Genomic DNA, 12,155 nt, shown 5'->3' with positions numbered 1-12,155 from the left:
CGCGCGGTGAGCGGGCGGTGAGCGGGCGGTGAGCGAGTGGTGAGCGGGCGGTGAGCGCGCGGTGAGCGGGCGGTGAGCGGGCGGTGAGCGAGCGGTGAGCGCGCGGTGAGCGCGCGGTGAGTGGGCGGTGAGCGAGTGGTGAGCGGGCGAGCGAACTGGCGATGCGGCGTTGAAGGAGCCCAGACGACCACAGTGGGTTCACCGTGCGGTCCGTAGCTGTGGGTTGCATGGCCACAGTCGCACCGCTGTGACCCACGTTTTTAATTTGACGCATATGAAGGAGATGCGCGCATCGGCCTGCTGATGTTCCAATGCGATTGCCGGTCCCACCGGTGGTGAGTGAATTAGTGAGTCAGTTGCTGGTCCCACCGGTGGTGAGTGAGTGAATTAGTGAGTCAGTTGCTGGCCCCACCGATGGTGAGTGAGTGAATTAGTGAGTCAGTTGCTGGTCCCACCGGTGGTGAGTGAGTGAATTAGTGAGTCAGTTGCTGGCTCCACCGGCGGTGAGTGAGTGAATTAGTGAGTCAGTGGCTGGTCCCACCGGTGGCTTTGTGGAGGAGAAGAAATGTCAACGCCAGGAGGGGGTGCGGTGACGTTTTGGTGGTGAGTGAGGAGGTGTTTATTCTGGGCTTCCGCGTTGTTCCACTCTGTGCTGAACGTCGTCGTCGTTGTTGTCGTTGTGTGGCAGGGCGCTGTGCAGGGGACTGTCCCCTACCTGGGCACGTTCCTCACCGACCTCACCATGCTGGACACCGCACTGCCTGACCACGTGCAGGTAAGGGGCGCTCACTCACCCACACGCACACTCTCGCACACGCACACTCACGCACACTCACCCACACGCACACACACGCACACGCACACTCATCCACACGCACACTCACCCACACGCACACTCACCCACACGCACACTCACCCACACGCACACTCTCGCACCCACTCACTCACCCACACGCACACTCACCCACACGCACACTCACGCACACTCATCCACACGCACACTCACCCACACGCACACTCACCCACTCACTCACACGCACACTCACCCACACGCACATTCTCGCACCCACTCACTCACGCACCCACTCACTCACCCACACGCACACTCACCCACCCACTCACTCACCCACACGCACACTCTCGCACCCACTCACTTACCCACACGCACACTCACCCACACGCACACTCACGCACACGCACACTCATCCACACGCACACTCACCCACACGCACACTCACCCACTCACTCACACGCACACTCACCCACACGCACATTCTCGCACCCACTCACTCACGCACCCACTCACTCGCCCACACGCACACTCACCCACCCACTCACTCACCCACACGCACACTCACCCACCCACTCACTCACCCACACGCACACTCACCCACCCACTCACTCACCCACACGCGCACTCACCCACACGCGCACTCACCCACACGCGCACTCACTCACACGCACACTCACCCACACGCACTCACCCACCCGCTCACTCACCCACACGCACACTGAGGTCCGCCGTGTTGCCTTAGGGCAAGTGCTGTGTGTGAGCACCTATGAAGGCCGGCACGGCACATGAGGGGGTGGGTGGCCAGCACCACGCCCGGCCGCCTTTGTCTCCCCAGTGGCGATGTTTACACACCGCACCAGGTACTCATTTGAGGCTGAGTCGACCTAGGGGAGGCCCAGGACCGGTTCAGATAATCGTCACCGGCGTTGGCCGTGAGCGGGAATCGAATTCGGGTCACCGGGTTGGTCGTACAGTGTGCTGACCACTACACTCGCACTAAACTCACGCACTCGCTCGCACTCACTCACCCACCCACTCAATCGCACTCACCCACACACTCACTCACCCACTCACTCAATCGCACTCACCCACACACTCACTCACCCACTCACTCACCCACACACTCACTCACTCACACACCCACTCACTCACACACTCACCCACACACTCACTCACACACCCACTCACTCACACACTCACCCACACACTCACCCACTCACTCACCCACACACTCACTCACTCACACACCCACTCACTCACACACTCACCCACACACTCACTCACTCACCCACTCACTCACTCGCACTCACCCACACACTCACTCACACTCGCACTCACTCGCATACTCACACTTACCCACACACTCACTCTTTCAGACTCGCTCTCACTCAACCACACACTCACTCGCATTCACTGTAGCCTTACATGCGAACTGCAGGTTTCCTCACACACATCAAGCCATGCTACGCCGAGTGGAATCGGCTAAACATTCATCGGCCGCGGGGCCTTCCCGACCGAGTGAGTCTCGGGACTCGGCAGGGCTTTCTTGGCTCGGCGCTAATACCTCGCTTAAAATCGCCGATGTTTATCGCTTTCATTCGTTTCATTTGTATGGCGTGTCACAGGGAGGACTCGTCAACTTTGAGAAGAGGAGACGGGTGGGTGCCTTCGTACACTCGGGCAGTCCGCACTAACCACCCATCATTCCCTCCACCCATCACTCCAACCACCCATCTATCCATCAATCAGTCAATACACACATCCATCCATCAATACATCCATCCATCAAGCTGTCCATCAATCCATATGTCTATCCAATGCTTGAAACCGTCCACCTTTCTGTCAATCCGTCCACTTACCATTTCATCCATCTGCACATCCTTTTTCCGTTCATCTGTCCATCACTGCCACCACCACCATCATTATTGTCACCACCACCACCATCATTATCATCACCACCCTCATCATTATCATCACCATCATCATTATCATCACCACCGTCATCATCACCACCACCCTCATCATTATCATCACCATCATCATTATCATCACCACCTTCATCATCACCACCACCGTCATCATCATCACCACCACCGTCATCATTATCACCACCACCACCATCATCATTATCATCACCATTATCATCATCATTATCATCATCACCACCACCACCATCATCATCATCACCACCACCATCATTACTATCACCACCATTATCATTATCATCACCATCATCACCATCATCATTCGCACCATAATAGTTTTTTTTAGGTTAGATCGCATAAATGTAACATTTATATTTCTATACATGTAATATGTTAAATGTAATATTAATATATTTGTATACATTTTGTATTTATATCAATATTAATTTAATATTTAAGCGGGGGAACCAAAAAAACACTTTTTATTATGTACGATATTGGTTGTGAAAGCCTCTCATTCGCACCACCGCCATCATCACCATCCAGTGATCCGTCAGTCCATAATTCCTCCCCTTCATCCGCCCGCCCCTCCTTCCCTGCCCGCCCCGCCCTCTCCGCCTGCCCCACCCGCCCCGCCCGCCCCGCCTGCCCCGCCTGCCCCGCCTGCCCTGCCTGCCCTGCTTTCCCCGCCTGCCCCACCCGCCCCGCCCTCCCCGCCTGCCCCGCCCGCCCCGCCCGCCCCGCCTGCCCCGCCCGCCCCGCCTGCCCCGCCCGCCCCGCCTGCCCCGCCCGCCCCGCCCCGCCCGCCCTGCCCGCCCCGCCTGCCCCGCCTGCCCTGCCTGCCCTGCCCTCCCCGCCCGCCCCGCCCGCCCCACCCGCCCCGCCCGCCCCGCCCGCCCCGCGCGTCTCGACCGTGCGTGTCGCTGCGTCTCCGCCTCAGGAGTTCGAGGTGCTGGCCCAGATCAAGCTGCTGCAGTCGGCGTGCAACAGCTACAGCCTCCGCCCCGAGGAGCGCTTCCTCGCCTGGTTCCACAGCCAACCGAGCCTCTCCGAGGAGCAGAGGTACCTAGTGTGTGTGCGTGCAGCAGAGGTACCCGGCGGCGGTGGCGGCGCGGGCGGTGGCGAGCTTCTCCCAGCGCGAGGGGGGAAGAGCAATGGATTGGAGTGGCCCAGCGAGTGGTGGTGACGACGCTGACGACGACGATGACCGTGATGGTCACGCCGATGGCGGTGGCGATGATGTTGATGATGATGGTACAGTGATGGTCATGTAGACGGTGGTGGCGATGATGATGATGATCAGGGCGATGACGATGATGACAATGATGATGCTGGCGACGATGATGATGACTGTGATGGTCACGCCGTTGGTGGCGATGATGACGGCGATGACGACGGCGATGACGACGATGCTGTTGTGTTCCAGCTACTTGTTGTCGCGCCAGCTGGAGCCGCCCGTGGAGAGCACGCTGTCCCCGTGCCCCCGCAAGAAAGTGATCCGCCACTTCAGCGGGTGAGACAGATGGGCGTCGCTAGCGCTCACCCGCCCACCCGCTCACCCGCTCGGCCGCTCACCTCTCACCCGCTCCCCCGTTCTCCCACTCACCCGCTCACCCGCTCACCCGCTCACCTGCTTACCCGCTCCCCCGCTCACCCGCTCCCCCACTCACCCGCTCCCCCACTCAGCTGCTCACCCGCTCACCCGCTCACCTGCTTACCCACTCCCCCGCTCACCCGCTCCCCCGCTCACCCGCTCACCCGCTCCCCCGCTCACCTGCTTACCCACTCCCCCGCTCACCCGCTCACCTCTCCCCCGCTCACCCGCTCACCTCTCCCCCGCTCACCCGCTCACCCACTCACCCGCTCACCCGCTCACCCACTCACCCACTCACCCGCTCGCTGCTCACCCGCTCACCTCTCCCCCGCTCACCCGCTCCCCCACTCACCCGCTCCCCCGCTCACCCACTCACCCGCTCCCCCGCTCACCCGCTCACCTCTCCCCCGCTCACCCGCTCACCCGCTCACCCGCTCACCTGCTTACCCACTCCCCCGCTCACCCGCTCACCTCTCACCCGCTCACCTGCTTACCCACTCCCCCGCTCACCCGCTCACCTCTCCCCCGCTCACCCGCTCACCAGCTCACCCGCTCACCCGCTCACCTGCTTACCCACTCCCCCGCTCACCCGCTCACCTCTACCCACTCACCCGCTCACCCACTCACCCGCTCACCCGCTCACCCACTCACCCCGCTCGCTGCTCACCCGCTCACCTCTCCCCCGCTCACCCGTTCCCCCACTCACCCGCTCACCCGCTCCCCCGCTCACCCGCTCACCCACTCACCCGCTCGCTGCTCACCGGCTCACCTCTCCCCCGCTCACCGGCTCACCTCTCCCCCGCTCACCCATTCCCCCACTCACCCGCTCCCCCACTCACCTGCTCACCCACTCACCCACTCACCCGCTCCCCCACTCACCCGCTCACCCTCTTATCCGCTCATCCACTCGCCGTTCGCATTGCCGTGTACAGGAGGTCGTGGGTTCGATCCCGACCCTGATGCCTGCTGCTGTATATTTGGAGTTTGCGTGTCCCTCTCATCATCATCACGGTGGCTAGGAGATGTTAACTACCTCGCCTGGTGTACAGGAGGTCGTGGGTTCGACCCCGACCCTGACGCCTGCAGCTGTATGTTTGGAGTTTGCGTGTCTCTCTCTCTCTCCACGTGGTGGCGTGGATCGTTCTCCGGGTCCTCAGGTTTTACCCCTCACGCGTTTTGAGAATCGACGCGCGCTCACGAGTATTCGACTGCTGCTATGAATTTCCACTCCCTTTGAGCATACCATTTGTGATGGCTAGGTCGCTACTGAATAAGTAATATTTTTTTTAAACTTAAAAAAAACACGCTTTTCTGAATTGTACTAGTAATGGCAGAACTCCACGACTCCAGGAAATGGCCCCGAAGCTTGCTGTAACGTAGGGGCCGTGGCCAATTACAGCCAACGTGAGTTGACCGTGGACAATTAGACCCAAGCTGAAACATAACATATAAAAAATAATGTTTAAAAATATATATTTTGTTGTTTTTATGATAGAATTTAGTATTGTCATCGGTATGACGTACGTACACCAAGTTTGCAGTCGATACCACATTGGGAAGTGGGTTAAAATTTAGTTACAAGATTTGAGGATACAACAACGACAACAACAACAACAGACAGAGCGAGTTAAATGAAAGCGTGTAACAAGTTATCTCCGTCGCTCCGTGCGGCTCACCTGGTTAACTACATAATGTGTGAGTTTATAGTTTAGAAGAAGCGGAGTAATAATTGTTGTTGTTGTTGTCGTCCCACTCCCCGCCCCGATGTCCCTTCCTATCTCAGCAGCGTCTTCTCCGGAGTAATAATTGTTGTTGACGTTGTTGTTGACGTTGTTGTTGTTGTCGTCCCACTCCCCGCCCCGATGTCCCTTCCTATCTCAGCAGCGTCTTCTCCGGAGTAATAATTGTTGTTGTTGTTGTTGACATCGTTGTTGTTGTTGTCGTCCCACTCCCCGCCCCGGTGCCTCTCCCTATCTCAGCAGGGTCTTCTCCGGGGCCGACTCCCCGTTCCTGGCGGCCGAGGGGGGGGGGCCCAGGGTGCGGCGCTGCCAGTCGGGCCGCGTCGGCTCAAGCGGCAGCGCCTCGGAGGGGGAGGGCCCCCCCCCAACGCCGCCCCCCCCCTCCCCCACCGCCGCCGGGGGGCGGGCGGCCCCCCAAATCCGCACGAGCGGCTCGGAGCCGGAGATCCGCATCTTTGTGATGCCACCCGGCCCGGAGGGGTCAGAGGTGAGTGAGGGAGGGGGGTGGTGGGTGGGGGGGAGAGAGGGAGAGAGAGTGTGAGAGAAAGTGTGAAAGTGTGAGGGGGGGAGAGTGTGAGGGGGAGAGAGAGAGAGGGAGTGTGAGAGAGAGAGTGTGATAGAGGGAGTGTGGGAGAGTGTGAGAGAAAGTGTGAAAGTGTGAGGGGGGGAGAGTGTGAGAGAGAGTGTGAGAGTGTGAGAGAGAAAGTCTGAGAGAGAGTGTGAAAGTGTGAGGGGGGGAGAGTGTGAGGGGGAGAGAGAGAGAGAGGGAGTGTGAGCATGTGTGAGAGAGGGAGTGTGAGAGAGAGAGTGTGATAGAGGGAGTGTGGGAGAGTGTGAGGGGGAGTGTGTGAGCGAGTGAGCGAGTGTGAGAGAGAGAGTGTGATAGAGGGAGTGTGGGAGAGTGTGAGGGGGAGTGTGTGAGCGAGTGAGCGAGTGAGCGAGTGTGAGAGAGGGAGTGTGATAGAGGGAGTGTGGGAGAGTGTGAGAGGGAGTGTGTGAGCGAGTGAGCGAGTGTGAGAGAGAGAGTGTGAGAGAGGGAGTGTGGGAGAGTGTGAGGGGGAGTGTGTGAGCGTGTGAGCGAGTGAGAGTGTGAGAGAAGGAGTGTGAGACTGAACGTAGCTGGTTTTGAGCAACACAATCTCAGTGCTCAAAAATGCCTGCGAATCCCTGAGCGTAGCAGTCACAGCAACACCGCCCCTCCTGGGACAGCCTTGCAGGACCCTCCCGCTACACCAAGGATGTTGATGCTCTATCAAACCATCTTTTTAATGTCACCAGCTAATGCCCGCTGAGCCATATCGCTCTTCGTCAGAAGCGACTTTGCCATCACAAATGACAGCTCTACGAAGTGGCTTATCATCATCATCATCGTCGTCATCATCATCACCTGGAAATCTACCGCAGCCAAATACTCTCTAAACCCGTGGTTGATTGTAAATGTGGGGGGGGGGGAACCGGAGGACCCGGAGAAATATCCACGTGACCACGGGGAGAGAGAGAGACGCAGACTCCAAACACAGGGGGGTGCTTCAACAACATGTGAACACTTCCGAGAATTTGCAACAACGCCACGAGAAGTGGTGCCGCCTCCGGGCTCTGGGGACCACCTGGAGGAGATTCCAGGCACGCGTCGCAACGATGGCCAACACGTGGAGACTCTTTGACTTTTTGTAGCTATTAACGTGACATTTGTTATCGTGGTACAGTGTGTTGTTATTATCCGTTCCTTTTTCCATTAAAAACGATAGTCCCATATGAGTGTTAAACATTTTTTTGAAGCACCCTGTATACTGCGGCAGGCGTCCGGGTCGGGACGGAAGCCTCGCGAGGTCGTGAGTTTCCCGAGGAAACAAACGCAACAACAACAACGAATGATCCCCCGTCTCTCTCGCCGCGCTCCCACAATGCATCAGTGGGACGACACGGACACGGCTTTCGAGGGCAGCTCGGACGCATCGCTGGCTCCCCCCCCCCGGGCGGCCGCCTCCGCCTCGACGCCGGGGTCTCCCGAGAAGAGGCCCCGGGCCGCGGCGGCGACCGCCGTCGACGGCGCGATGCTGGCGGCCCCTTCGTCGAGGCCGGCGGGGGCGCGGACGCACAAGCGCTCGGGATCGGACGTGCCGAGCGCCGCGCGCGCCGCGTCGCCCGCGTGCAGCCGCCGCTCGGAGGGGGAGTGCATCGTGCGCGTCAGCCTGGAGAGGGCCAACGGCAACCTCTACAAGAGCGTGCTGGTGAGTCGTGACAGTGACACGCTGTGGCGCGCGTTCATGGTGACGCGCCGTGACGCACCGTGACACTTTCCCCTCTCTCTGTCCTCTCAGCTGACGAGCCAGGACAAGACGCCGGTGGCCATCCGCAAGGCCATGACCAAGCACAACATGGAGGCCGAGAATCCGGATGACTTCCTGCTCGTGCAGGTCATCGGCGAGGGCAAAGGTCAGAGGACAACGCTCGCAACGACCGTTTATCGAGCGTCCCACTTTCGTATCTTTATTCAATTGTAAAAAAATTAAAATTCTGCAATTTTATCATGATTGTGCGTTTGCCATTATATTTATTATTATTTTTAAATCACATTTGCTGAGCACAGGCCCAAAGGCCCAAAAACGCCAAGTGGCCAGCAACTACCAGCATCAATGGAGGTGCAATTTGGCCGGATGGCTCAGCGGTAGAGCGAGCGGCTCGCAGACCACCTCACCCAAGCCTCTCACAAACCACGTGACCCAAACATCTCACAAACCACGTGACCCAAACATCTCACAAACCACGTGACCCAAACATCTCACAAACCACGTGACCCAAACATCTCACAAACCACGTGACCCAACATCTCACAAACCACGTGACCCCAAACATCTCACAAACCACGTGACCCCAAACATCTCACAAACCACGTGACCCCAAACATCTCACAAACCACGTGACCCCAAACATCTCACAAACCACGTGACCCAACATCTCACAAACCACGTGACCCAAACATCTCACAAACCATGTGACCCAAACATCTCACAAACCACGTGACCCAACATCTCACAAACCATGTGACCCAAACATCTCACAAACCATGTGACCCAAACATCTCACAAACCACGTGACCCAACATCTCACAAACCATGTGACCCAAACATCTCACAAACCACGTGACCCAACATCTCACAAACCACGTGACCCCAAACATCTCACAAACCACGTGACCCCAAACATCTCACAAACCACGTGACCCAACATCTCACAAACCACGTGACCCAAACATCTCACAAACCATGTGACCCAAACATCTCACAAACCACGTGACCCAACATCTCACAAACCATGTGACCCAAACATCTCACAAACCATGTGACCCAAACATCTCACAAACCACGTGACCCAACATCTCACAAACCATGTGACCCAAACATCTCACAAACCACGTGACCCAACATCTCACAAACCACGTGACCCAAACATCTCACAAACCACGTGACCCCAACATCTCACAAACCACGTGACCCCAACATCTCACAAACCACGTGACCCAACATCTCACAAACCACGTGACCCAAACATCTCACAAACCACGTGACCCCAACATCTCACAAACCACGTGACCCAAACATCTCACAAACCACGTGACACAACATCTCATGATTTAGATTGTTTTGCTGCTATAAATATCCATGTGACTTGACACTTTGTTGAGCTATTGCTTGTGGCCAGGCCACTTCTGAAACATCAGTTAATGCCTCAGTGGTCTTTTCCTGGTGAGATAAAAAACTAGTTGTGTTTGTACATCTTTAAATGATTTATTTACATTTAAAGCTTTCGTGACTGCAGGGATTCTTATTCTTGGTTCTTTCGGTAAAGTCACGTTGAAGGGAAATAATAAAAGTAAAACAATACAATTCTCACGACGTTTTCATTACAACACAAGCAATCATATTTTTTTTATAAAATTCTTGCTCTGGTTTTCACACCTGATGATGATTGCTTGTGTTGCAATCATCATCCCTTCTACGTGACTTTACCGAAAGAACCAAGGATATAATTGATTTACCTTTCCTATCGTGTTTGTTGTATTGTTTGTTGTTGTGACGTTCTTACCCCGTGCCCCTACATCTGTAAAAAAGAGCTTTAAAGCTCATCGGATTCCTCCTGCAGTAGAAAGAAACAAACATTCTGATTCTGAATACCGGAGCTATCCAAAAGCACAGGTTCACCGAATTCCATGGAACAGAGAAGTGTGTCGCTTTACAATTGCCGTGCTCACCTCCCACGCCGGGTCACCTGTGCTGGGTGCCCCCCCCCCCCCCCCTCTCTGCCGTGCAGAGTTTGCGATCCCGGACGGCTCCAACGTCTACTACGCCATGGTCACCTCGCCCAGCTACAACTTCATTCTGCGCAAGCGCTCCTCGGGGCGCCGGCGGGGGGGGGCGGCACCCTCCTCGCCATCCCACCACTCCGCCTCCTCCGCCTCCTCCTCATCCTCCTTCTCCTCCGTCGCCGCTGCGGCCCCGCGGGCCCACGCCAGCGCCCGCGCCGCGCTGGCCGAGACGTTCTCGCGCCTCACGCTCTGAGCGGGCCTCACGCCCCGGTCGTCGCCGCCGTCGCCGCCAGCAGCAGCAGCAGCAGCAGCGTCCGCTCCTTTTTTAATCCACGGGCACAAAACGGAGCCACGCCGGTTTCTGGCTCGGCGAATGGCCGAGCGGAAAACCAGAAAACCACCGTGTCGTAGCGCGAGGGGGACCCCCCCCCCGCACGCCGGCTGGTGGTCGCGTGCGGCGGCACGAGTGGCGGTGCTGGTGGCGACGGTGGCGGTGGCCGGGGGGAACTGTCCACCTTGGGACCAAAGCTATCTGGAAAGAATCGCGCGCATCCAACACGGCGATGGGGACCGAGGGGGGCTCTGAGAGCGGCTCCGCCGAGGGGTGGGGGGCGCGGTGAACGTTTGTCCGGTTTTGCCGAGTCCCTTAAAGCGACGCAACTTCATACCGAAAGTTTCGTTCAGATCGGACCGCCTTGACGAGCGCTATCGTGAATCCCTCCCACCCCCCGCACCTCCAACCCCCCCCCCCCTCCAATCCCCCCCCCCTCCAACCCCCCCCCGGTCCCGCCGTTACAGACAGACGGACAGAGCCGCAGGAAAAACGTTCTCAACCTCGTTTGGGAAAGCCTTAAAAAAAAAAATTGTCGGTGACCTGCGGGAGTCTGCGATTGGTGGTTCGAGGTCACATGACGCCAGTGTGCCGATTGGCCTCTCGGTCTGGGCCCCCGTGACGCGCCTCGGGGCGTTGTCGGGAGCCGCGTGTCGCGTAACGATTGTATATATCTATTTTTATTAACCGCTCAACATCTTCTGCACTCGCCACGGAGCCTAAAGACCTCCTCTATTTTTACACTTTTCTAGCCCAACGTGGACCGACCGCGGAGGGGCACTGGCCGGAGAAGCCGAGGTGGCCGTCGTTTCACCGGCGGGGGGGGGGGGGGGGGGTGGGCCGGGCCTTCGTTTACAAAGCGCGCCTGTGCTCGGCCGTCACGCCGCATCCAGGATTCCTCTCGCGGCGCCTGCGGTTACTGGTCACGTGCTCCTCTCTGGGGGCCCTGCCACTACCGTCTCCCGGCGACGCAGTGGGGTGTTTCCTGCGCCCGGCGCGCCGCGTCTCGCGCACCGCCTCTCTCGCCGCGGTTTTTACTTTTTACTCTCCGCCGGCTTGCCGGCACCTTCTGGAGTCTGCCGGCCACACAGAACACAGTCGGTGGCAATCGAGCCCTGGTTTGCGGCGATCGATGTTAGGTGAAGCAAGGCCTTATCAACAAAATGTAAATTTTATATATATAAACAAAATGAAGATACCTCCTTCCCCCTGCGTCGTCACCTCGTCCGACGCCGGGGGTTCTGTATTTTGTACGGAGATCACTAAATCGGTGTCTTTTTGCTTTTTTAATGGGCTGTTGTGGTTTTCGGCCGTCACGCTCTCCCGGCGAAGGGGCGGTGGCCCCGCCGTGGCCCAGCCGTGGCCCGGCGGTCGCGGTTCGAATCCGGCAGGCCACCCTGGTTAACACCGCGGTGTGTGTGCACGCGCGCGTGTCTGTGTTTTGACAGTCAAAATAATAATATGGCG

General features: G+C 57.7%; 1 protein-coding gene across 2 annotated transcripts in view; it reads left to right on the top strand.

The window, feature by feature from the left end:
- The window catches only part of LOC133360040 (ral guanine nucleotide dissociation stimulator-like 1), a 37,201-nt gene extending 26,103 nt beyond the window's left edge, over positions 1 to 11,098 (top strand). Inside the window, exons 11-18 of one of the 2 annotated variants that reach the window (XM_061578612.1) lie at positions 689 to 775; positions 2,419 to 2,451; positions 3,659 to 3,780; positions 4,145 to 4,231; positions 6,295 to 6,538; positions 7,965 to 8,282; positions 8,373 to 8,487; positions 10,363 to 11,098. In XM_061578612.1, the coding sequence (XP_061434596.1) occupies positions 689 to 775; positions 2,419 to 2,451; positions 3,659 to 3,780; positions 4,145 to 4,231; positions 6,295 to 6,538; positions 7,965 to 8,282; positions 8,373 to 8,487; positions 10,363 to 10,610 (1,254 nt within the window). In that variant the 3' untranslated portion in view covers positions 10,611 to 11,098. Of the gene's footprint in view, positions 1 to 688; positions 776 to 2,418; positions 2,452 to 3,658; positions 3,781 to 4,144; positions 4,232 to 6,291; positions 6,539 to 7,964; positions 8,283 to 8,372; positions 8,488 to 10,362 lie in introns of both variants that reach the window. The other variant, XM_061578611.1, reaches the window with a different exon arrangement.
- The last annotated feature ends 1,057 nt before the right edge of the window (positions 11,099 to 12,155 follow it).

The sequence above is a fragment of the Lethenteron reissneri genome, chromosome 67, assembly GCF_015708825.2.
Source record: "Lethenteron reissneri isolate LAM-NWPU_2019-01 chromosome 67, ASM1570882v1, whole genome shotgun sequence".
Taxonomy (NCBI): domain Eukaryota; kingdom Metazoa; phylum Chordata; class Hyperoartia; order Petromyzontiformes; family Petromyzontidae; genus Lethenteron; species Lethenteron reissneri.
Note: the sequence above shows the minus strand (reverse complement) of the source record. Positions and strands in the feature narration are given on the sequence as shown.